Source organism: Cimex lectularius, unplaced genomic scaffold (assembly GCF_000648675.2).
Source record: "Cimex lectularius strain Harlan isolate CLEC.00 unplaced genomic scaffold, Clec_2.1 scaffold124, whole genome shotgun sequence".
Lineage (NCBI taxonomy): Eukaryota > Metazoa > Arthropoda > Insecta > Hemiptera > Cimicidae > Cimex > Cimex lectularius.
Window position 1 is genome coordinate 712258 of NW_019392703.1, and position 27872 is coordinate 740129.

General features: G+C 34.7%; 1 protein-coding gene across 1 annotated transcript; it reads left to right on the forward strand.

The window, feature by feature from the left end:
* Positions 1–2142: 2142 nt before the first annotated feature.
* LOC106666422 lies at positions 2143–27847 on the forward strand. Its single transcript, XM_014393613.2, has 5 exons — positions 2143–2495; positions 4883–4973; positions 24521–24597; positions 24662–24812; positions 27713–27847. Exons 1-5 carry the CDS (start codon positions 2421–2423, stop codon positions 27790–27792), a joined length of 474 nt encoding a protein of 157 aa, XP_014249099.1. The 5' UTR covers positions 2143–2420; the 3' UTR covers positions 27793–27847.
* The last annotated feature ends 25 nt before the right edge of the window (positions 27848–27872 follow it).

A 27872-nucleotide genomic window follows, 5' to 3' on the forward strand; every position in this document is an offset into this window, starting at 1 on the left:
AATTTCAGATTTTCAATAAACTAATAATGATAAAAATGAAAATACTAAAACCTGAGAAAATCATTTGATTTCAAAACTGACAATCCATTTTTCAAACTTTTTACTGGAGACACTAAAATGTTTTAGAACTATGCATTATGGTTTAGATTTTTTAAATTAGTTTTTATGGGGAAGAGGGAAAGTTTGCAACAATTAAGAATATTTTTCTATATTGTATTATTCACAGGTTGCCAAAAATTTAAATTTAAATGTTGGATTGAGCTGGTTTTGAAGCAATCTGAGTAGCTAACCAATCATTTCCGTGGAATAAGATGAAATTACTATATTGGTCCAAGTCCCATTTATTTTCATTAACCTAGTTCCAATAAAAACAAAATGATATTCTGATTTCTTAGGTAGAAAAAAGTAATGGAAATCAAATTTTTATTAAAAAAAAATTAAAAAAAATAGATTGAGCCGATACTGATCTAAACCCATGAGTTTGGACGCGTTTGTATACTGGAATGAGTTGTTTTTAGTCAAAATGGCTTTGCTAGCTGTTGTAATGCATTGAGAACTTGTGAAAACTAAAAAAAGCAATTATTTTCCAAAGCATATGGATTAAACCATTTTTTATACCAATTGCCTCATTTTCATAATATTGTCTTACAAACACTCTGGATCAAGTATGATCTTGAAGATAAAAGCAAATTTAGTTGCTACTGCCAAGCTTTCGACCTATTTTATGATCATCAGGGCAAAACAACTTTAAATATATCTACAGATTGACATATTTAAGTTTTTACAGGCGATCTCAAATTTCCTTGAAGACCAACTCAGTCCCAACATTGCCAAGGACTGTAACAGTGACTGTAACACACAGCAATGTTTGGGCTGAGTCGGTCTTCAAGGAAATTTGAGATCGCCCGTAAAAACTAATGTTAAAGTTTTGCCCTGATGATGGCCTTAAAATAAGTCGAAAGCTTGGCAGTAGCAACTAAATTTGCTTTCTTCTTCAAGACCATACCTTGATCCAGAGTATTCGTAAGTGAAAAAGTGGTCGATACTTCTAATACTGAAATGATTGCCAGAAGGACAGCCACCATTAAAACTCATGTGGGCCAATATTATTAAATATTTATTGAATTATGGAGATAAAACCAGTTCAAAAATGAACAAATAGTCAAGTTGCATCTGGTTTGGATTAAATTTTATTTGGGTGTTATTATTATAATAAAAACTAATTCATATTTCAGTGGCCATAAGTGACCATATTAATTATTCCAATTAATTACTCTTTTCATCTTTTCTTTGTTGTACCTGTTATGTGGCTGGGCCACTAGTCCCCTTAAGCCATATGACCAGGAGATCATCGCTTACCACCCAATGGGGTTAAGCTCCAACAAATTATTTTAAAAATCTAAACTACAATTGTACACATTCTTGTTGGTCGGTGGAGTACTCAATATACATCTATTGGCCTACACACAATAGTAATAAACTAATCTAGATTAGGGTAGATGGAGTACTTTTATAAATCTTCCACCATTGATCCTAAGCACACATAATGCTGGAGGGGAGATGGTGATGCCATATCTCAAGGATCACTCCCTCACTATTCACACTAATAAATACACTCACTCACATAAAATATCGAACCACAAAATATTAGAACAGATTTAATAAATAAAAGAAAAAACTAAAACTGATACTGGCAGAAATATGGATATAGCCATGACTTAAGGTAATTTTCATAAGTTGGGATGAACTTTTATTTGAAATTGTTATTAGAAAAACTTTATCGTATATTGTTATGTTGGAATAAAGTCCACTAGAAGTTATATTTTCAGATAAGTTTGTGTCGTAAACGTAGGTCTTTTGTTTAATCGAGTTTCTTCAGAATTAAAGACGTTTGATTGATGAAATTAAGCGTCGTGCGTTTAACCGGTGAACTTTAGGTGTAAATCAACGCGGAAAATGTTCTAAAAATGTGGATGAAGGTGTTCAATAGCCTCCTATTAGACGAAATGTCTTTTTCTGTTCATCGTTTTAAAATAATCCAGGATTAATAATTCATTTTATAAAACCCCTATTGGAAGAGGCGGCCCTGGTAGGGATATAAGCGGGGGGAAGTGGAGGGACCCCGGAGCTGTCTTCACTAAATAGCTCATTTGAGTTCATTGTGACCACGGTTTAACTCGCCAGCACTTACTTGTCGGATAAAAATGGACTCGGGATATTTCCGTGGGACGCATTCACGACCGATAACGGGGAGATCGACGAATTAATTCTAATCGGAAGAGGATGTTATCAAGAACAATTTAATTATCGGACATCAGTCGTTCTCAGTTTCTAGTCTTGTCAACTCGGGCCAAAGGACTTTTTCCTTCTGCATGTTTGTAATTTTATTATAAAATTTTCTCTTCTGTGACACCGGGAATATGCCGCTTGTCAACAACCTCTGTTGCGGCTTGTCCCTCGAGACTGCAAGCAAATTAATCGGATTTAGCAATCTGGTAAGCCTAAAAACAACAATTTGATCATAATTTTTACCATATTTTGTCATAATTGTGGACGGCATTTCATTTAAAAACTCCGGCCAGTATAAAACTAGCGTAATTTACGCAAAATAAACGTCTTAAAATTCTTAACTACCAATTAAAAAAACAGTAGTCGTAATAATCCTTTATGGTCTTCGTAAAACATTAAATAAATTAGTCTAATTATACCAATAATTTACATTGTGCATATAAATATTTTAGTTTATTAATAATTTATTCACTCTATATAATTAAAATCAGCCATCAATATTTCACATTAAAAATTAGGGATAATGTCAATTTGATTTTTAACATAAAAATTTTATTGATTCAATTATCTGTAAATCTGTAGTATTAAGTGAAATTTAACGATAAATATATTTTTTTATTAACAATAAATATTTCCTCTTTGATCTCGGTCAAAATCTTCGTAAAACCGTTAAGACATGAATAATGAAATTTTATATCTATCAATAAATCATTTATATATGAGCGAAAGCTTTTATTTATCGAATTATTTATTGAGTTTATGAATTACTAATTATTTTTTACGAAATTTTTTCTTGGCGTTAAAATAAAGTTTTTATAAACGTGTTTGTGCTGTATTCTTTTGTTAATGTTTCCTTTTATTTGGCTGAAAAAAAATCCGGAAAATTTTCAGACCAACCTAGCTTCTGGTTCAATTTCAAACCACAACCAAAGCTGAAAACCGTTCAACCGCCTTTAAAAGCTCAAGAAGAAACTATAAATTTTTTATCCCAATAATTTCAAACGTAGTGAAATACAGAAATGTGGATATTTTGGTGAATTTAAGATTTTAGGATTTAAGACTGGCCAAAAACCAAAAAGGACTATTTGTACATAAAAAATGGAGAGCATAATAATAATAATAATAATAAACCATTAAGTGCTTTATAGTAATTTATAAATCAAATTGCACTGTTATTTGAGATGTGGAAATACAATTTAATCAAATAAAACTGTAAAATTAATATCTTACGACAAAACAAGAACCGATATATTTTTGTTTTTTAGATTATCAAGGGGTGTACATAATAAAATGTATAATTTACTTCGCAAATTACGTTAAAGTTGTATAAAAATGGGCGGAAATGACATATTCAAAAGATGCAAGGGAAAAGATGATGAATTCAAATAAGCTAGAATTTATTACAAATTTGTTATCGACAGATTGGTCTAGATCTGTCATTCTTCATAGAAATAGATTATATCAATCGAAATTATCACACGTGATGTCAGCCTGATTCCGATCTAACTATAGCATCATTTTTAACATGTTGTTTGTTAAAAAAGGCTTTAACAAGAAAATCCTAAATTACAAAATAATGAATAACGGAAAGAGAATTGACAAAAAAAGAAGAAAGTTTACGAAAATTTTTATGAAGTTTATGAAAAGCTGCATAAGGGAAATTTTCAGATATATTTAAACCAAATTTAATATTTAATACGTAAATGAATTTTTTTACTCCTGATTAGTATAAATCATTAATGTCCACCATTTCGAGTGATCTTTTAACAAAATTTTATAGAGTAAGGATACGTTGTTCGAAGAAAAAAATTTCAATTTTACGGCTTGGTAGTTTTTCAGAGACGTCAGGGTATAAGCAGGTCGAGAGGCAAGTTAGTCCAACCAAATTTTGTCCCGTTTATTCTTGTCTAATAGTATTTTTTACTCAATAGTTTTAGAAAACCATCAAAAAAGATTTAAAAAAAATCTAATTATTATTTTTGCCATTAACCATAAAAAATTAAACAAACGAAAAAACAGTATGAGGATGAATAATGGTCGATATAAATCATGTAAAGTGGTATAAATAGTTAATGTTTACAAGAAATATATTTTATGTACTATAATGTTTTTACATTGTTTATATGCGTGTTTATTTTTTCATTTTTGTTTATAAGGGTTGTGTCTAAAGAAACAGTTAAAGGCGGTCATTATTGCTTTTGGCGAATTTCGTATAATTCAACAAACCTTATTCTTGTCTGTATTTATCTTCTTATATTTAAAGATTCAGATCAAAAAGGCTTGGTTTTCTACGTTTAATGTAATTGATTGTAATTTATTTTTGTCTTATCATTTTTTATTGACTTCGGTTCTACTCTATCTGGTCATGGTTGTCTATTTTTGTAGATCCATTTGCTTATTATGACTTTGATCTTCCTTTTCATGCTAAATATGTTTTTTTTCTTCTTCTTCTGACTCCAAGTCGCAGTAAAAGTTATCTTTACTGCTGTGGCTGTAAAGACTAAATTTATTTCTGGACCATTGCGGAGCGGATCAGAGGCTAATAGGTCTCGCTTCCTGCCAGCACTGATCATCTTTGCGTTTGTTTTTCCAGGTGATTGACACGGTGACAGCATCTCTGGGCTTCATATCGATCGGCAACTTGGTCCATTACGCGACCAGCGACGAAGACTGGAAAGAGATAAGTAAGTTTTTTATTATTTTTTATTTGTTCCGAATCCCTTTAATGGGTCTGGGAAGGAAAATGATACGCGTCTTTTTCCAGGATTAGCCCGTTGAAGTCGTAAATAAGCCATTATGCCATCTGGGAATCAATAGATCAATCCGATTAAAGGAAAAGGGAACATCATTTGTTTAGCCTTCTCCCTGATTCCTCTTATAAAACAGCCGTTTGTAATCAAATTTATTTACATGCCAGATCTAAGCGATCCCCTTTGCCAAATTTGCATTGGCTGGAACGATTAGGACGATTGGGCTTCGGCTTTCTGCTCCTGTCAAAAGCCAAATATTTATTTTCCGGGTTAAACAATTTTCCTGCCATAGAATCAAAAGAAAAGATGTAAACGTACAATTACAGAGTATTAAAAGAAAAGAGGAATGCATGAAAATGTGAAATTAACCAGTCGATTGTGCATTGAAGTGTGGAATTTGATGACATTACCATCTTTTTTTATTCTCCCAGCACTGAAATTTAAAATTCTAAATATTTTTCCATTTACGTTTTCGTAGTCAATTGACTAAGTTTTACTTCTTTCAATCAATTAATTATTCTGTCTAAGGTTTTGTTCGAGATAAAAAAGTCAGTGTCACGAGCGGGATTCGAACCGACGACCTTCAGCGAAATACGCCCCTACTCTACCACTTCAGCTATCGTGACTTCGATCCTCTCGGATACCAACTCTCCATCTCAACCTACAACCGTTCGAATTTTCTCTCTTTTTGCCATTTTCAAATGAACATATTTATCTCGACCCAAACCTTAGAAAGAATAATTAATTGATTGAAAGAAGTAACTTAGTCAATTGACTACGAAAACGTAAATGGATTAATATTTAAAAAGTAAAAAGAAGTATCACTTCACGAAACATCTCCCCGCGGCCACTTCATTAGTCGCTGAGAATCCAATCCGCTTACACGATATTTGAAAATGGCAAAAAGACGGAAAATTCGAACGGTTGTAGGTTGAGATGGAGAGTTGGTATCCGAGTGGATCGAAGTCACGATAGCTCAAGTGGTAGAGCAGCGGCGTATTTAGCCGAAGGTCGTGGGTTCGAATCCCGCTCGTGACACTAGCTTTTTCATTTCAACCAAAACTTTACATAAAATGATTAATTAATTAATCTACATATTTTGTCGTTTTGCTTAGTTTTTATTACAACAGTGAAAGGTTTTAAAGTTATTCCACAAATTATGAAACTTTGTCCCAGTACCTAAATCATATGCTGGTACTCCAAATTTGAAAACCTTGCCATAACAAGCCAGCAATTCGTGAATGTTTCTCCTCGGATAAAACAATGTAACGGATTGGAGTAGTAGTCTGAAAGAGCGAGGTCGGGAGCAAGTCTGATTGCCGATTATTTATTTATAACCGTGCCATGAAGTGCGACCATTTATGTACAAAACTAATTATTAGGCCAGAACATCTATTGATTTATGCTAGAGTTTCCAAAGTTTGGGTATTTAATAAAACCCGCCATTTTGAGCCAACCTTTCTTGTATGCGACGAAAGGGATTTTTTACCACGTTCAGTCCGGGTGATGAGCCTGTTACTCTCTGGAAGATTTCCATATCCGGGCTGGTTTACTGTTGTTGTTTTTTTAACGAGGGTTCGCAACAGCAGAGGTTCATCATCAACCCTCGGGGTGCCGGTGTTTTTGAAAAAAAAGCCCATTTGTATGTCGGATTCGAACCCGGGACCTTTACCTTACAGTGATGAGCGCCGTGTCAACGCCTAAACCGTTGCGCCCCCCGGACTGTAATTATAATTTAAAAAATTTCCTTGTAGCAGAATGATTGTCAAGTTGCTCACTGACTTATGCCACTTTGTCTTCAATTTTTCGGACTAAAAGTATTAATAAAACACAAGAAAAATCCAATTTTGAAAAGGTTCAAGAAAAAAAATCAAAAGTACATCAGAATGGGTAGAAACTGGAATTATTTTTAATTTTATTAGTAGTAAATCTTATTTTGAAAGGTTTCAAAAGCTTTCATAACTCTCATTCTATATGACAAGTGTTTCTTTTCCAGGACGGCGTTAAAATAAATAAATAAAACTAGGAAAATAGCTGAACAAAAATGTACTTTGTTGTAACAAGACAAAAAATTAAAGTTGGCGACGTTGGTATAATTACAGCCGATGTTGAACAGATCGACTGATCATTTTTCTTGGTATGTGGAAGAATGTAGCGAAAATAAACGGACCCAGAGGAGTGTCGATCAGTTCAAAACCGGCAAATCCTGGGGTGTAATTCTGCCTGATATGACTTATATGGCGTAATTGAACTTGTTTTAAAAATAACACTTGTTAATTTCAACGATCCAGATACTAAAATGGATATCTTTTCGTATAAGTATTTATTTTTTCCCCCAAGAGGATAACTGATTAAACCATTATATAACGATAATAAACAAAGATAAGTTCAGCCCGAAAAACCTTTAATCCTTCATCGTTCCCAATTAATACTGAGTCTAAGATTAAATGACATTTATTTTGTGTTGAATCCGGGAGTTTGATCCTCAGATGCAGCCTTTTCGTTAGTTTTGACGGTTGACCCTATGGGAGGGGTCAGCGCGTTTATTTCGGACCACATTTTAAAAATAAATATACGGATTTACGAGATGACGCTTTAAGAAATAATCTCGTGTTTTAGTTTACCACTCTTGTCAAAGTTTAAAAAATATATAAATACAATAGCTTATTATTTTCACACTAGAAACAAAAAAAAAGTTTCAAAGGGGGGAAAATTGCAACGGAGAAAGCCGTTTTATATCTTTTAAATTTTGTAATGTAAAAGATTATTAACGACTTCTAGCTTCAGAGGAAGGGAGAAAAATATGAGCAATAAACATCATAAATTTACAATAAGCGATAAGAGGGATTAAAGATTACAAACAGAGGGTTTAACGAGAACCTCCGTAAACAATTAAAAAAAAATATTTGCGCAATTAATCTACGATATTTATTCTCGTAGAAAATAGATTAAAGAAGAGATGAAATTTTATTAATAGAACAAAAATGCTTGTGTTAAATGACTAGATGGCGAAGAACACATCGAACACTAAAGTACTCACAATTGCGTTAAACAAAATAAATTAAAACGTGTGGTGATTAGTGACCGTAAGTCGATGTGGTCTGGTGTGACGTAGATTTCAGAAACATATTTTCTTTATCGTGCCAACGTTTCGATCTTTATTGAGATCATCTTCAGGGCATGGGATTTACAAACATTGTTTAAATTTTATACGACGCAAAAAAAAATTATAATCAATCAAAGTATTTCTACTCACTCAAAGTGTTTGTTTTCTGTGTAATTGTGCCATTCTTGTGTGTCGTGTTGAGTGTGCCAGTGAGATGCCGTTTTATGTTTATATACATTGGATTTTGAAGGGGTGGGGAAGGAAATCGGGACAGAAATTTACAGAATTTCCTTCCTCACCCCTTCAAAATCCAACGTATATAAACATAAAACAGCATCTCACTGGCACACTCAACACGACACACAAGAATGGCACAATTACACAGAAAACAAACGCTTTGAGTGAGTAGAAATACTTTGATTGAATATAATTTTTTTTTGCGTTGTATAAATTCACTTTTTTCCACATCCTACATGTATTTGTTAAATTTAAACAATGTTTGTAAATCCCAGGCCCTGAAGATGATACCAATAAAGATCGAAACGTTGGCACGACAAAGAAAATGTATTTCTGAAACCTACGTCAAGCCAGACCGCATCTCAAGATTTCCGAATAATCATAAATTAAAACTATTGTAAAATGAAAAGTTTGGCAAATATTAATAAATACAAAATCGCATTCGCCCTTTTAGTTTTGGACCTCGCTCTCAAAGAGTTGTACAATAGGATATATGCATTTTTTTCTGAATTGTTTGTAAACAAAAACAACTAGGGCAGTAAGGCTTGAAAAAAAATTTTTTGGTGATACTCGGTCGTAAAATATTAGACATTTGTCCTAGAGCTCTTGCCCCCTAGGAACCGTAAAAATGTTTTGAGTAAATTACACACTTATTATAAAATGGATATTTTGGCAAATATTAATAAATACAAAATCGCATTCGCCCTTTTAGTTTTGGACCTCGCTTTCAACGAATTATACAAGAGGATGTATTAATATTTTCTTTACAGAATTGTTTTTAAACAAAAACAACTAGGCAGTAAGGCTTGAATTTTTTTGGTGATACTAGGTCGTAAAAATTGACACTTGTCCAAGAGCTCTATAGGAACCAGAAACATTTTTTAAATAAATTACATAATTATTATAAAATAGAAAGTTTGGCAAATATTAATAAATAAAAAAAACACATTAGCAATAATATTTGAAGTAAATAGATGCATATGGTCGTCTTTGATGGTTTTGCCACACGTGGTTTTTTCCCTTCCTGCAGTGAGTGTATTTATTGGCGTGGTATTAATGTGTGTGCGCGCGCGTGTGTGTGTGCGGGTGTGTAGTGCAGGAATATCGAGTACTCCACAGACCCAACGAACTGGGTATTTTCTCTTTGTGTGTTTTGTGCAGAATGAATGTATTTATTGGCGCGAAAGTGAGTGTGAATGGGCGCGTAGTGCAGGAATATCGAGTACCCCCAGACCCACCGAACTAGATTAGCTTTCTCTTTGTGTGTTTTGTGCAGAATGAATGTATTTATTGGCGCGAAAGTGAGTGTGAATGGGCGTGTAGTGCAGGAATATCGAGTACTCCACAGAACCACCGAACTAGGTTATTTTCTCTTTGTGGGTTTTGTACAGAATGAATGTATTTATTGGCGCGAAAGTGAGTGTGAATGGGTGTGTAGTGCAGGAATATCGAGTACTCCACAGACCCACCGAACTAGGTTATTTTCTCTTTGTGTGTTTTGTGCAAAACGAATGTATTTATTGGCGCGAAAGTGAGTGTGAATGGGTGTATAGTGCAGGAATATCGAGTACTCCACAGACCCACCGAACTAGGTTATTTTCTCTTTGTGTATTTTGTGTACAATGAATGTATTTATTAGCGCGAAAGTGAATGTGAATGGGCGTGTAGTGCAGGAATATCGAGTACTCCACAGACCCACCGAACTAGGTTATTTTCTCTTTGTGTGTTTTGTGCAGAATGAATGTATTTATTGGCGCGAAAGTGAGTGTGAATGGGCGTGTAGTGCAGGAATATCGAGTACTTCACACACCCACCTATTTAGGTTAGTATTAGGCTAGGTCTTGTAGAGTGAATGGGCGGAGGCACTGTCATAATATTAAATGCGCCAGTGGCTCCGCATTCTTAGCTGTACATATAGAATGAGTGGTTACCCCTTGAGTGAATGTATTTATTAGTCTGATAGTAGTGTATGCGTGGGTGGAATATCACGTACACCATAAACCCACCAATCTAGGTTAGTATTTTAGACTCATTGTGCAAATGTAAATTTCAATTGTACATAAAGTACGAATGTATTTATTAGCGTGAATGAGGGCGGATTTTCAGCGGAATATCGCCGGCAATAGCCCAGGCAGCTAGCCGGGTATGAAAGCTCGGACAAATGTCTAATAATTTTCGATCTAGTATAACCAACAAAAGCTTCATAAAAATAATTAATCCAACGTCCGTAGCTTCCTCTTGTAAATACTATATTTAAGCTTTTAACTTATTTATAAAGGTACAAAATAAAATGAGCTACGGTACTTAAAGAAATAATTATTCTGATTAGAATATAATTTATTATCAATTTGATTCGATAATGACGGTGAAATTTAAATATTTATTAAAAAATCAGTATAAACATATGTACTATCAGCATATTTTGGCTAAATTGAATCATTGCGCTGCGTTTTGGATCGTTACGCCCTGCGAACACGGTCACTGATGCTTGTCGGAATTGACAACGGCTCAAAATGGGCCGGACGGGCCCATGAACAATATGGGATAAACGAAGTCAAAACGGCTTCATCCGGATCGCCACAAACGAGAACACGTTCCATTTCCTGTTCTGGAACTGAAAACCTTTGTCTTCGAAGCGTCAACGAGTCAATTTGTTGACCAGGTGCATGCTCGGGTTTTGGCACCCCGCGCAACATTGTACACCCAAGACGAATTATTTTCAATTTTTCAATAAAACGCCTTAGCAAGTGACAATCGAGAATTTATTTCGCATGCTTTTCCCAAGTAAGATTTGTACATTCTCTGTGATGAAGCGTGTTGGTCAGTTTGGTTTATCTGTGGCTCTCCATCATTTCACTTGATCGTACAAACACCCATTGATTTACAACGTAAATTGACCCTGATTCACAAATATTTCTCGTAGAACTGTCAAAGAGCACTGGGATAAAGTCCGAATGGGTCGAATGTAAATAAACCGATTTAAAGTTTCACATTACAAGTATGAAAAAATAATGATCATAATATAACGTCAACGTTTAATGATTTCTCTGGGTTCGAGAAACTTAATATACAGGGTGTAATTTCATCACTTCAGTACTTACTTTGAGGGACTTTATTTATACCTAAACGCCACAAAGTGCAATAATTTTTCCCTTATCTCTTACTTGCTTTCGGGTTCAACGGTTTAAACGGGGTTTCTCGTTTGAAAAATATTGAAAATGTCGCGAGTTTCCGAACAAGAAATGTTCAAATGAATGAACTTAGCAATTTGAGGCAATAAAGATCATATAAAAAAATTGGGATTTGCTCAAAGAAAAAACTGTTGAGGATGACTAAATGATACTCTATAAAATCATTCCATGCTGCATGAACTGAAGGGTCATCGATAGATCTGAAAATTCGAAAAAATAAGTGCTACGAAGCATCCTACCGCATGAAATAAAAGCTTTACACCATTGACTCGTAATTTCAACGCCAAAAGTATAAGTCCAGTTGAAGAGGAAAACCAAACCAATAGATTTTACACTTAAGTGTTATTATTATTATTATTAAAATGGTACCCGCATTCCTGAGATGCAATATAGACTGACCGACATATTCCAAAATCACGGCAGAACTAATGTCAATTTATAAAGTTTTAGAGGGGATCCAAATACAGCAGGCAGTCAAAGTATCAAGTGGTTCAAGATAGTCAACTATTGTACGATGCAATGAAACTCAAGTAACTGAGACAGCGTAAAGTTTAAAGTCATTATTGGCCCTCACAAGTAAAAGTATAAAAGTGTCATTAGTAATAAAAAAGCGGACCTATTGGCGAAAGAAGGGAACCACACGAAAACTGACAAAATTCACTAAAATTCCCCCCCCCCCAAAAAAAACCAGTATAGAAAAAAAATTGGCAAAGGAAAAATCATGACAATCATGAGGGAGAATGCGCAACAAGACGGATACGTTTCTCCGGAGATAGAGAAAGAGAGAGAGAAAAAAGAGAGAGATAAGTATAAATACAAAGATAGAGACAGAGAGATGGAGATAGATGTAGATATAGTGATAGAGATATAGATACATTGATAGATAGGTAGGTAAAGAGAGAGAGAGAGAGAAAGAGAGAGAGAGAGAGAGAGAGAGAGAGAGTGAGAGAGTGAGAGAGGGAGAACGTGAGAGTGAGAGAGAGAGCGAAAGGGAGGGAGGGGAGAGAGTGAGTGAGAGATAGTGAAAGGGAGGGAGGGGAGAGGGAGAGAGAGAGTGACAGGGAGTGAGAGAGAGAGAGAGAGAGTGAGTGAGAGAGAGAGAGAGCGAAAGGGAGGGAGGGGAGAGAGAGAGAGAGAGTGAGAGTGATTGAGAGGGAAAGGGAGGTAGGGGGAAAAAGACAGAAGGCGAGAGAGAGAGTAGGAGAGAGAAAAAGGGAGGAAAGGAGGGAGAGAGAGAGAGTGTGTGTGTTATAGCCTCTACCTGTTTTACTAGGATAGATATATAAAGATAGGGAAAGGTATAGATATAATGATAGACAAATAGCTAGGTAGATAGATAAGTAGAGAGAGAGAGAGAGAGAGAGAGAGAGAGAGAGAGAGAGAGAGAGANTATATATATATATATATATGTATGTATGTATAGAGAGAGAGAGAGAGTGAGTGAGAAAGAGAGGAGAGAACGTGAGAATAAAAGAGGGGGTGGAGAGGTAAGTGAGAGAGATTGAGGATGAGAAGAGAGAGAGTTACATAGATAAAGATTTAGTGATAGACTGATAGATAGAGTGAGAGTGAGAGAAAGATAGATGTGTAAATCACGAAATGATAAAAAAAATCATAGTGTGTTCGTTGCAATTATTTGAAAGTGAGTTTTAGTGATGCTCGAGGGTGGCTCATGTAGAGGACAGGGAACAATTGTTTTGCGACGTATTTAGTAGGTATCAATAAGGTTTAGACATACACACCCATTTGTGTCCACTAAAACTTGTAAAGTTGAGGTTTTTTTATGCCTATATTGTATACATTTAATAATACAGTTCATAACATACGTACTCAAATGAAATAGCTTCCGGGTTTAGGATCTGTTTTTGTTTGGTAAAATTATTATTTAATAACGAATTGTTTTTGCAGATCGATCAAAATATTCTGCATGATAATTATGATTTGTTGATTATTCAGAAATCGTGAGATGCGGTCTGGTGTGTTGTAGGTTTCAGAAAAACATTTTCTTTATCGTACCGACGTTTCGATCTTTATTGAGATCATCTTCAGGCCCTGGGATTTACAAACATTGGTTAAATTTAACAAATACATGTAGGATGTGGAAAAAAGTGAATTTATACAATGCAAAATTTTTTTTATATTCAATCAAAGTATTTCTACTAGCTCAAAGTGTTTTTATTTGTGTGATATTTTATCACTGGCACTCTCAACACGACACGCAAGAATGGCACAATTACGGAGGAAACAAACACTTTGAATGAGTAGAAATACTTTGATGGAATATAAAAAAATATTTTTTTGCCTTTTTTCCACATCCTACATGTATTTGTTAAATTTAAACAATGTTTGTACATCTCAGGCCCTGAAGATGATCTCAATAAAGATCGAAACGTCTGCACGATAGAGAAAATGTTTTTCACACGAGACCGCATCTCACGATTTCTGAATAATCATCAACTAACGGTCACTAATCACCACACATTATGATTTGTTTAGAAGCAGCTTAATTATGGAAGCTTAATAAATCATGGTTTTAAGTATTCGCTGCTTGATGATGCATCATAACCAATTTTCACTGAGTTAATCGTTAAGTAAATAGTTATTTTTGTTCATTTTGTATAGTAAATCGTTTCAAGCATACAAAATCTTTCTTTATAGCTTTTCCATTCCTGAAAAATCGGCAAACCAGAAGAGCAAACGGTTTCTTCTGAGATTATTTGCAGATCTTTCTATTTGAAAATACTCTGCATTGAGTAATCATGATTTCTTTTAAGGTGCTATTACGATGATTTAATTGATCATGGTTCTAACTATTCGATGTCTAATCGACTGTAATCATGATTTTTTAACGGCCGTTTCTGAACGGAGTTTGATTAGACAAAGACAAGATCTACGAATGATCGTGATATTGCATTTTTACGTTTTACTAATGTTTATATGAAGAAGAAATGGTAGAAGTAAAAAATACAACGTCTTTAATGAATTTTTTGATTAAAACTTTGTTTTCATTAAAACTCGTAAAATATTTTTATTGTGAAGGTTAAAAATAACCGGGAAATGCTCAGATCTGTTATTCTCACTCAAAAGGATTCAACTCATCCGTATCGGCGAAAACCAGCGGACCGAAACAAAATACGGAAAGGAAAGTTGATTTTTGTGCTGTTTTCAATAGATGTCAACTCTATTATGTACATAGTATTTCGAAAAATGGTACAAATTCGACAAATCCACGGTCAACGTCTATCATGATTTAATTTTATCCAATTATCCAATATTGACCGGTGCCTTACGGGATCTTTAGTTTGATTTACGAAGTGAAAGTTGATAAAATCTTATCAAAATTTTCCCCTTTTGCTAAGATTAATGGATAGTTTGAGGGTAAAAATCAAGTATAAAATACATCGAGATCACTCTAGTCAGGTCATGACAATAATGCTCATCATTTTATCCATGCCCATTTTCAAGTCATTGGCTTCCATTTAGGTCTTCTTCTAATTTTCTGCAATTATGATAAAAAGAATCGCGGGTCGGCCTGTTAATTAGTTGTAGAACGGAAATCGAACAACTCTGAGCTCGTTTCTGCAATCTCAAAATGCTTCTCGCTATAGATAACTAACGTGATAAGGCAAAAAAAAAAAACTTTTCCATATTAATCTGGTTGACACTTCCAGTTAACCGTCGGCTACTAACGAGCAGAAACGCTCGGAAAACGGCTTTAAAACGGATTTTTTAAACGTGAATATTTTTCGGAGGTCGAAGACTGGAGTTTGAGAAAAAACTCGGTCCTGACTCATTTGGCATCTCTAAAACAATGGGTTTGTTCAAAAACAAATTTAAATTTTTATCAGTACCGATATAAAATTGATTATATGAATGGAACGCAAAGAAGTAAACAGATCATAGAAGTAATCTTGATCAATAACCCATTTTTACACTAATAAATGTTGTTATGTATCTGGATCGAAATAAAATATTAATTTTAATTATTTAAAAAATATTCCATATTTGAATCATACAAATTATATAATGAATATTGAAGCTTGTATTTACTGAAAATATGAGAGAAAATACAGAATAAGCTAACATTATTCAAATGAATAATAGGAAAGTCATTAACTGAATAAATTGTAATTCACATACCTGAAGGCATTGAAATTTCACGAACAAAGCAAAAACTTAAAGAATAAAGCAATAACCCTACAACTGCTCCTGGGCCAAAGCGCGCTCAGCCTTATGCAGAGAAAGGATGGTCGATGAGACCCCCATAATAGAAGCTTGTTTTGCCTTGACTCCTTAAAGAGAGCGTGTAGGCATGCCGCCGAATTTAAAAATGGTTCTGGGGCACAGTAGGGAATTTCTGGGTCCCGTTACGCTTTTTGATTCAGGACGAATCGAAAACTTGTAAACCCAGGTAAATATGCTACAGTTTTCCAGTCCGAAATCATTGCGATTGAACTACAAGGAAATAAAAAGGCTAGGAATACATTCCCGGAAGATAGCCTTCTTCTCTGACAGGCAACACTCATGCATCATGCGAGGTGAAGGCAGAGAGTGTTTGGATCTGCATGGAGGCCCTGCGCGAAGGTCACTGATGACCTGAGCCTGGCATGGGTCCGTGGTCATTCGTGGGCAACGAAAAAGTTGACATGTCCAAAGCGGGAGCCAATATGGACTATCTAGAGCCTAGCATCTTGCCACAAAAGAGGATACATCTCACACTAGATCCTTAATTAGTCCAAAACCTGGTGGAACAGGCATGAGGCACGCGATGAGATTCATAGAAGAGCCATCCGCAAAACCTACAAAGGAATTAGTGGAAGGTTAAGCGCAACCAGGTTTATGGTTGGCCTCCTGTCCTCTACTTAAGAATGTACTTGCACCGGATAGGAGTACAGACAGAAGAAACCTTGCAGATATTGCCAGGAGAGGAGACCGCAGAACACCTTTTGTATTTTTTGTGATGGTCTATGTATGTATGTCAGGTTCTTGCAACTAGGACAGGAAAAGCCACAAGCAAGATCCTACAATAAGAAGCCTCTGACAAGGCTATGAACATTGATTAACAACCTGAAAAAACAGGGGAGCACAATAGATCTACTCAGGTCGAGGTGCAGAAGGTTTCATGGCCGCCTCTTTTGTCCCTATCCCTATTCTTCCGCTTTTTGGAGGACGCGGTTTTTTAAAATGTATATATAATGTATTGCTTGAGTGAGTATATTTATTAGTGAGAGTGATAGGAGCTGATGGTGAAATATGTCGCCACCAACGCCCCTCCAGCAGTGAGTGTGTTTAAGGTTGGTTAGAGGAGTATCAAGTACTCCACCGAGTAATCAAAATGAGTGAAGTGTACACATCGCTTTCTACTTTTCTTCTTGGAGGATAGACACGATATCGAACAGATTAGACAACGCAATGCGCTGCATAGGAGGTTTTTGCAACCTTTGGAAAATTAAAATTAATCATAACAAAACGGAGGTAATTGTTTTCAGCATGCGTAGACCGTTACTTTATAAAAAGATTCAATTTGAAGGTATAACTGTGTCGTGGTATGAGTCGGTCAAATATCTTGGTGTGATATTGGACCGTAAACTCACTTTCACTCCCCATGTCAGTGACAGGGTTATCAGCAAAGCGGCTATCCGTGTACTTTTCCCTCTGCTCTGTCGCCGGTTTGGCCTGTCGCCTGCCAATAAGCTTCTTCTGTACGAGGTGGTGTTCAGGCCCATGCTCCTGTATGCGTGCCCCTCCAAATGTCGTCAAATGTCGTCAGGCTGCAGGTTGTACAGAACATGTTTCTGAAGCTTGCAACGGACTCTCCCCGATATACACGAGTATCCTACAAACATGTTGGTGCTGTTATACATCTGGGATGTAACAAATTTTTTAGCAATGCGAAGGTAGAACCAGTACAATCTGTTGCCCAATAGGCAACTATTGCTTGGACGACAGGTTCATGCACAGGAGAATAAAGAACGCTCTCTACTGGCCAAAATAGCTGTTTTTTTAATCTAATTTTTTCCCCACGATATAAAAAATAATGTAAATAATAAAAATTTTGTTATATTCTAACTAGCTGGAGGTAAGTGTCGCTAGAGAGAAACTCCACTTTACCATTTTATATAATGTATATACTTGTAAATAAAATTTTGTTCTGTTCTGTGAAGTATTTATGCGGCTGTATTGTAGAAGTTCGTAGTTTTAGGCTAGGTTATGTTATGAATGTGTTGGAGACTGCGATGACCTAGCCCCCGTTGGTTCGGAAGCATCTCTCTCCTCACCTTGCCTCTCTATATACTTCTTATCTTCTTTGCCTTGAACTCTCTCTGTCTCTTTTGCATGTCTGTGACTTTTTCTCTTACACTCTTACACTCTCTCTCTCTCTCTCTCTCTCTCTCTCTCTCTCTCTCTCTCTCTCTCTCTCTTCCTCTCCTCTCCTCTCTCTCCTCTCCTCTCCTCTCCTCTCTCACTCTCTCTCCCTCTCTCCTTTCTCTCTCTCGCTTTGTGAATTTAGAGTTGAACATTATATTAGTTCGTCATGAGTATCGTGACATTAGGTCAATGTCAGTTTTTCTGGCAATTATTGCCACTAATGATGGTAATGTTTGTATTTCTGAAAAATAAATACTCGGGCTAAATTTAACGAGACAACAACAAGATGAGAGGAATTTTCAACTTTCACCGCAATTTAAAATGAGGTGAGGGTTTCCTTTTTAGAAAAACTAGGTAGTAAAATATTTCTCTTTTTTTAATTTTTCTGCCTCTTCTTTTACAATAATAAACCGTTTTACTGGTTAAATGGGATCAGAACGACCTTTTCATCACGCCAAGCATGAATCGCGATTGGCAGCCGTCAATTGTAAAAATGCGGTTTTTCAACTGAACCGCAAATTGTGTTGTTATTCCCAGTTTCAGGTGCTCAAAATCGCCGCAAAAGTAGGGGAAAGTGATTTGCCTGAAGGCGGTTTTCGTTGAAATGGGGTAAACCGTCGAAGGACGGAGCCCGTCAGATTAGAACCAGTCTAGTTTCCCTATGACAAGGCGAGCAGAAAAAAGAAAATCTATTTTCTCCCACAAAGAAGAATTTTTTTATACTCCTAGTTCGATCATCAATCAATCAATTGATGATTGATTAACTAGTCCACTCCGGTCTGTCCCAATTCGTTAACTCTGAATTCAAAACCAGAGCGGAGCAGTGGTTGCGCATAGATTGTATACACGAGATCTTAACTCAGAAGAAACCTTTGTCGTTTGCCAATTTTTGAGAAATGGAAAAAAGTAAATGAGGATTTTGTAATCTTGAAGCGATTTACTGTACAGAATGTGCAAAAATAAATCATTTTACAATTAATACAGTTGAATTTTATTATGCTGTCAAAAACACCATATGATACAGCTTAGTTGTCGACCAAAATAAAGGACCGTGATTTATTATGCTTTAATAATGACCAATTTAAAAAAAAATCATGATGCAAGCTGCACATTCCAAAATCTTCTTGAAAGAAAACCATTGCAAGCGAACTCACATTCTCTGAATCCTAGAACACAATGAAACAGGCTGGATTTTCAAATCATTTCTTAAATGACTAAATAAACCATAAATCCAATCACGAGTTTATGACTGACCTGTCCCCACCTCATGTCTCGTACTACCACATGACTCCAATAAGCTCACGACTTTCCTTCATAATTTGAAAATCTGTCTGCAGTCTTTAGCGAAGTATCATAATAAAAAAGAGAAGAATGGGCAAATGTAACGTATTTTGAATCTCGGTGGGGTTAAATTAAACCTAACCTACACAAAACAGCTACTTCTTGCGTTATTGAAAGAAATGTGGTTTCACTTTTTTTCTCACAGATTTTCAAAAGTGACATTGTTATCGATGATCTTTATCTTTCTGTCGCCTTCATACTTGCAAAAGCTATCTGCAGTCTGTATCGTAGTACTGTAACAATAAAAAAGAGAAGAATTTTGAATCTCCGCGGCGCTAAATGGTTGTTCTAACCTAACCATCTACACAAAACAGATAAATCTTGCATTCCTGAAAAAATTGTACAAGTTAATGATTACATCATTACATTACAAAATACTATTAATAGTTTAATTAATATTATATTAGTAGCATTGTTAGTAAGTAATATACCAACTTTAGATTATAGTAATCATTTTCTAATGGCGTGTTCCTATCGTCATTATATGGTTTCACTTTTTTTTCTCTCACAGATTTTGAAAAGTGTCATTGTTATCCATGATCTGGATAACCAATCGTTCTGTCTTCTAATTTTTTTGCGATACTTGTTGACAATGTGGAAAACAGGATAAACGCCTCTGGAATTCCGAGACCAATTAGTCTGTCACCATCTTATTGCATATTTTTAATTTTGTTTTATAATAAATGTATCACTCGTGTAAGAAGTTTCTTATATTCTTTAGACGTTATTAATCGAAAAATATTAGAGGAGGACTTTAAATTGGCGTTAATTCCGCAATTGGTTAATGAGCGGACGAGGTCATATTAATCGTTCACTACGAAGAGCGTCCAAGGTGCAGGACCGTCCTTCTTTCTTCACATTTATAAAACCGCCATGTGCGTTTTCTTTGTTTTCTTTATTTTCCCTTTCGCCCTCCAGTATAAACACCGGGCGGGTTTTTGCCTATTTATCTGTTGATTTGTCGCTTTCTATTTTTAAACGACCGGGCTGATCTTTTAAATCAGATCGGCCGTTTCCCTCTCTCACCCCCTCGCTCTCACCTTCTCACTCACTCTCTCTCTCTCTCTCTCATTCACTCTGATTCATATTTGGCATGGATTGTTTTTCTTTGGGCGTTTTAATGAAGACGTGCCGGTTAATAAATTGAATGACAGGGGGGGAGGGGAAACAAAAGATTTCAATGTCACGTGTCATTGCCAAAGAATAGCGAGCCAGAAGTTAGAAGGTTGGCCAATTTTTCCCACTTTCCGTTGACCTCCTGGAAGGTTTTTTAAATAAAAATTTAAAAAAATATTTAAAACCAACAAATTACAATTTAAATTTTTGTTTAACGTAAGGTTTTTAAGAGAAAAAAATTATAATTGCGACGTGGGTCAAACCATTCGCTTTTGAAAAATTAAGACATAAACGAACAAACAAAAATTGTTTAATACAGACGGGAAAAATATTACACGTTAAAAAGAAATAAATTCTCTTTCTGAATTATCGCCCAATTTAGCGGAACCGACAAGCAGAAAAATGTAAGCCGACTCATGATAATTCGAAACCCAAGGGACCACCAAAATTATTCGAATTATCGAGAGGAAAGAAAAAAATCGAATTATCAAGATGCATTTTTAAAATATCTAATTTAAATTGTACATATATAAAATCTCGTAAAAATAATGAAAAAGTGGAAATAAATCAACCAAAATGAGGGACTTCGTATCAGAAAGTTCGAATTATCAAGTTTCAAAGTTACAAGAGTTATTACTTATTTGCTACCATTACAAATCATTAAAAGAAAATATTTTTAAAAAATTAACCGGCGCAATTACTGAAAGTTTTGTACTTATGGTAAACTTTGTAAACATAAATAAATTAAAACGGCCGTGTTGATGAAACATGCCGATTTCATTTTCAGAAAACAATTGTTGTGATCTTCACCAATGACCTTCTTGCTGTTAATTAAATCATTCGACTTTTACGAATGAATAGGATAAGGTTTTATTATTTTAATTGGCGATAATTACAAGGTGTTTGTTGATTTGGTATCGGCACGGAAATAAAAATGAGTGTTTAATCGGTTTTAAAAAGTCATTGACGCTAGAGAAATTTTAAAATGTTGAAAAACAGTTGACAATATGTAATTAATTAAAGTTTAACTAAATATGGCAAAAGTATACAAACTGCCTTAATAAAAAATTAAAATAAAACCTGTAATAGTTATTTTAACCTTTTATAAATCCCAGGCCCTGAAGATGATCTCAATAAAGATCGAAACGTTGGCACGATGAAGAAAATGTTTTTCTGAAACCTCACGATTTCTGAATTGTTATTTTAATGTTTAAACTTTAAAATTCTAAGCGATCCAAGAACGAATTCATGGATAGTGAAAAATTGCACTTAAAAATAAATAAATGCTCAATATTTGACTTTTTCTATCCTTATCCTATTTTATTCCTTTTTTATCAGAATATTTTAAATTGGGCTACAACGAGAGAAACAAGCTGATATCAGCCAAAAAACACCTTTCCACCAAATTATCCCTTTATCATTTTTATAAGGTTTTTATTGTAGAACATGGAATTTTTTGAGACTGTTTTATCTTTTTTAATTATTTTTTCTCCATGTTTTTGTTTAAAAAAGAAGGTAACCTTTCATCTTGGCCATGCGATTTGTCGATGCAGAATGGTCATATTTTAAAACAATTTAAGAGAAATATTTAATGAAAAATTTTAAAAAAATTAAGAACTGATGATGGGTGTAAATTCCCGAAACATCCAAATAAATGTTTAAATAAGTTGTGCATTTACTTCTTTAAAAAAATTACATGGATTATTTTTTTTTACAAAAACAACCAAATTGTTGTTTATTGTAAGTATTAAAAGTAAATTGTTATTTGTATATTGTTGTTATTGTTTATGTTCTGGGTAATTCAATCCATCGGAATTATATTCGAATCTTCCTGCTTTATTAGAATTTTTTAATGGGGACTACTGCAAGAGAAACTTGTGGATATCTGCTGGAAAAAAATTAGATTCGAATAAAACAGACCTAAAAATCTTATTTTTCGCAGAATTATCTAAAAAGGGCTTAGGGGCAAGAGAAACTTGTGGACATCTACTGAAAAAAAATTAGTTTCGAATAATGCAAACCTAAAAATCTCATTTTCTCGCAGAATTATCTAAAAAGGGCTACCGCAAGAGAAACTTGTAGACATCTACTAAAAAAAGATTAGATTCGAATAATGCAGACCTAAAAATCTCATTTTCTTGCAGAATTATCTAAAAAGGGCTACCGCAAGAGAAAATTGTGGACATCTACTGAAAAAAAAGATTAGATTCGAATAATGCAAACCTAAAAATCTCATTGTCTCGCAGATTATCTAAAAAGGGCTACCGCAAGAGAAAATTGTGGACATCTACTAAAAAAAAAAAGATTAGCTTCGAATAATGCAGACCTAAAAATCTCATTTTCTTGCAGAATTATCTAAAAAGGGCAACCGCAAGAGAAAATTGTGGACATCTACTGAAAAAAAAGATTAGAGTCGAATAATGCAAACCTAAAAATCTCATTTTCTCTCAGAATTATCTAAAAAGGGCTACCCCCAAGAGAAACATGATGACATCTACTGCAAAAAAATACCTTTCCACCAAATTATCCTTCTATATTATTACAATTTCTTGTGTATTCGTTTATAATCTGGGTAGTTCAATTGATCGGGATCAGATCCTCATAATGCAGACCGAAAAATCTCATTTTCTAATAGACTCTTCTAACATGGGCTACCGGAAGAGAAAACAATCGGACATCTACTGCAAAAAGGTTCACCTAATCATACCTTTATCATTATTATAATTATTTCTGAAGTTTGGTATCAAACTAGAAAGCTGAATTAATCGGGAACAACTTATTATAACAGACCTATGGCCTCCTGCTTTATTATATTTTTTAAGAGGGACTACCGCTAGAGAAACATATGGACATCTACTGCAGAAAAATCAACTTTTCATCCAGGTAGCCAATCGTTATAATTATTTTTGTAGATGACGGTAATCTGGGCTTTTCATTATTATAATTATTTCTGAAATTGGTTATCGATCTAGAAAGTTGGATTAATCGGGATCAAATTAGATTAATACAGACATAAAGTCTCCTTGTTTATCAGAGTTTTTTTACGAGGGACTTTGGCAGAAAACCACGCGGACTTCTGAAGAAAAACTGCTTTTAATACAATTAACCCCCTTATCATAACAATTTCTTTAGTTGATTATTCCCAAATAGTTCTTTATGATCTGAGTCATTTAGTCAGGATTAGATGGAAATAATACATTTTGCCAAGTCCTTTGTTTAAAAAAAATGGGCTACCACGGGGGAAACATGCCGACATCTTCTGCAGGAAAGCACCTTTCGTCCAATTACCCCTATATATTTCCATATGAGCTGGAAATTTCAAGTATTCAATTCAAGAATAGAAACATCTAAATCAAATAATCCCCATTATAGTTTTCTATGACCTGTGTTTTAATTAAAGGATTAGTTTGAAATAGCACCAGAATCTATTCAAAGGAGCTACTGCGAAGAAAATACGCAGACATCTACTGCCGATACGAACAATTTAATCAAATCTCCCAATATAGTTCGTTAATTATCATTGATCTTCCAAGAAATGAATCGTTATCTTGACAATGTACGGGTTAATCATAAACCCAAACAAGAAGAAGGTCGTTCAGGACTTATTTGCCAAAAATTATTTAATACATTTTTCATAACTTGGAACAAAGGATCTTCGGTGAGGTCACAACAAAACGACAATTTTCTAAATTTTTGCCGAGTTTTCGACGATTATATCGTCATCATCAGGGCTTTAACTCGATGAGTGTTTAAATATGTCTTGAGAAAAAAAAACTGCATTTATAATAAGATTATTTAAAATTAGGTGAAGCTCTTTAACCGAGATTCTGAGCCTCACCTAATTTTAAATAATCTTATTATAAATGCAGTTTTTTCTCAAGACATATTTCAGCACACATCGAGTTAAAGCCCTGGTGATGACGATATAATCGTCGAAAACTCGGCAAAAATTTAGAGAATTGTCGTTTTGTTGTGACCTCACCGAAGATCCTATTTTCCAAGTTTTCAACAGCAGGTCGATCCATCATCTCATCTTTAAATTTTTCATAGTTAAGGATTCTTAATACTTTGTATGCTGCACAGCTCTTCTGTATATTAATATTATTTATTTTTCTTTCTAGTTGAAGCGTGCACCCTTCGCTTCTACACCCTGGTTGAAGTGTTTTTAGGCATTTACTTACTATATGGTATTTACAAGGTAATTTAAATTGAAATTACTTTAAAGTCATATATTTTTTTTAACTTGATTTCATAATTTTTAGAGGAAACTGCACTACATCCGAGCGTGGGTGGTGATACAGGTGGTCTTGCTGGCGGTCTCTGCCCTGTCGGACGTACTGCTCATCGTTCTACACTTTTTCGTTTTTAAGACTGAAATCGACACGCTGATAATAGTCAATGTGATTGTTACCGGTAAGAAAAATTTAATTTTAAAAGAAATCAAATTTGAAAAATCATGGCGGGTTTTATATGGAATAATTCGTCTTTTCTTTAATAATGGCGCCCCGAGACAAGCCGAGATTCACAGAATAAAGGAATTAGACGTAGACAAAATAGATACAATATGGAAAGCTGCTAAGTTTATAAAAATACATAAGGTTAACGAAGTTCAAATTGAAAACCTACCTGATAACCTCTAAAAGAGTATCAAACATCAACAGTACCTCAGGATTTAAGGACCTTTACCAGTGTAAGGTCATTTAGTCTGTAGACAGTACTACGATTGACCAGGCCCATCAGGGTCAATAAACAAGCTCTTTGGACATGGAGAAGAGACATTCGATAGACTGCCTGTTTGCAAGAGTAAAACTAATACACATAGTCCACTTTGCCCTATTGCCTCTTCTTCAGTATTCACAGGTATTTTCAAATTAAGCAGTTCAACTGGTCAGAACTCAAGAACTTAAGTTTGGTATTCCCCAAGCTCTGCAGGCTTCTCGCTTATTTGTGTAGTTGCTTAGTTCAAATTGACTCTATCCTTCTTTTAAGAAGTAGAAGATCTTGGCTGTATGGCTGCAATTTTTCCCGTGTCATCTTGCTATCCCAAGTTATCTCCATTTGTTGTTTAGCGTTTAAAAATAAGATAGACAGCTGTCTATTGTTCATCCTGGAGGCCTAAGACAATTGTGAAAAGAACTAAATGACAGCATCACCAGGATTTGCAGGTTTTGTCACCGCTGGAAACTTAGGATTAATGTTCCCAAAACTGAGGCCATATTTTTCACAAAACGACGACCAATATTCAGGGAAACCATTTCAATTCACGGACACAAAATCGAGTGGTGTGAAAGGGTAAGTACTTGGGTTTAACTCTGGACCAAAAACTTAACTTCTCTAGACACATAAATGAAATTACAAAAGGTAAAATAGCTATAAAAGCCTTATTTCCGCTGATGGCCCGTGAGAGTGGAATGAGCTTTGAAAATAAACTATTTATAAAGTAGTTATAAAACCTATGCTGCTGTATGCTTGCCCAACAAGGAGTTACACGTGCGAATCCAACATCCAAAAACTGCAAGTGGTCCAAAATAAATTTCTAAGGTTTATTACGTCACTACCACGATACACCAGAATTGGCCTCCTCCATGAGAAAGCGGGAGTGGAGTATATTAATTCTGAATTAAAGCGTCTGTCCAGGAATTTTTTTATGGGTCTCTCCTCCAGCAAGAACACTACTTGTAGGGATATAAGAGTGTATGGTCTAAACTTTCCATGGAAACATGGAAGGATCAGGCACAATACATAAATTTAGGAACTGTGATGTATTTATTTGTTGTTGTTGTTTCCTCTAGAGCTGTGATACTATAAGACAATTTGTGATTATTCAATTACCCGTAGTGCATTGTTCTTGTTATTCTCATTTATTTATTTATAATATTGTTAACATATTTTTGTTAATTCTTTTGCTAATTGTTATCCTATTTGATACCTAGTGGGTTTTTACGAAAATTTTTCCCACTATTTTTCTAGTTTGATTAATTAAAAATAACAACGAACTAGGACTAGGTGCGTTGATAGGCAAATTTTTGAAATAGGTCGTAAAAGTGCCCCGCCACTTCCCCTGCTTAATGAATGTATGTAACATAATGTATAAGTATATTTTTTTAATAAATGTTTATTCATTCATTCTACAAATGGGTTTATTGTAAAATAAAACCCTATTTCGTTTAGGTGTTTTCTCAGATGCCAGTGATCAGCACTCTCTTTCGTTTTAGTCTGATTAGCTTTAGTAATGAGTGCCCCTGTGATGGATTTGTCACGCTGACCAATTGTTTTGTTGAGCTTTTGACCACCAGATTTATGAGCCAGGATCCAGTCTATTCCTTTTCGCCGACGAATTATATTCTTCTTAAAATATTCGACAATCACGACAGTATCAGAATCTCCCAAAATGTCTCATTAAGAAAAAAGACTTGGGTGGTGTTTTGGAAGCAAAGCACCTAGGTATCAGACACGTACGCCAGCGGAAAGAGTTCAACAGAAAACGAGTATCGACTATATCAACAGATCAAGTCCATGTTTACTTATGTCAAGCAGAGAAGTGCCAGCTAAATCATCAAGTACCTGTTATCGGTAACTGTCCTTAACCTGGAAAAGTTTTACACTATTTATAAGCAGGTTTGGAACAACAGAAAAGGTTCAAAGATCAAATGGAAATATGTCCTCACCAAACGTAAAATTTTCATGGCATGATAGATGTTCGAACGGTAAAACTATGACAAACTATAAACTTATTTGAAAAATAATACTTTTAAGCTCTGTTTAAACAAGATCGTAACTACATTCATCAATTGGAAGGGGAAATGGATCAAGAAGCCATAGCCGATTATAGCAGCGTTCAAATGTATTTTATTGTTTTATGGACAACAATTTTTCCGCACTCTTATCCACACTACACCTATATAGATTTTTTCCTTTCAAATTTAGATATCATTGAACATTCACTCTGTGGGCGATATGAGAAAAACCAGCCAAAAATAAAAATATGTGCATCTATTTTTCTTGTTATCTTTACTTTCTAGCCTTGCTTTTGGCAGTTTCGAGGCCGTTAAAACGATAACGGAATTTTCTTATTTAATTGTCAACACTTGATTATTTAAATCAACAATATTGTTAGATTAATAACAAATATTTGACAAATCTAAGCAAGGAAAGAGTTGCAAGATCAAGGTCGTTTATCGAGCTTTCGTTTTTAATAATTGATATAAATTTCCATGTAAGTTTTACTCTCTAAAGATAATCTATTTAGAATTTTACGTCGTGTTAAACCTTTCTTTGTACAGATTTTTCAATTTCTTGTGGTTTTGTTGCAGGATTTCACGTGTTTAGCATTATGGTAGTCCACAGCTATGAGGTGTCCATGAGAGGAAGCCAATCGCTTTACCCGTTATGATGCAATTAAAACTTTTTTGTTGTTGTAAATATTATTAAACGATACCTGACTGTTTGCTTCTTTTTTTAACTAAAACTATA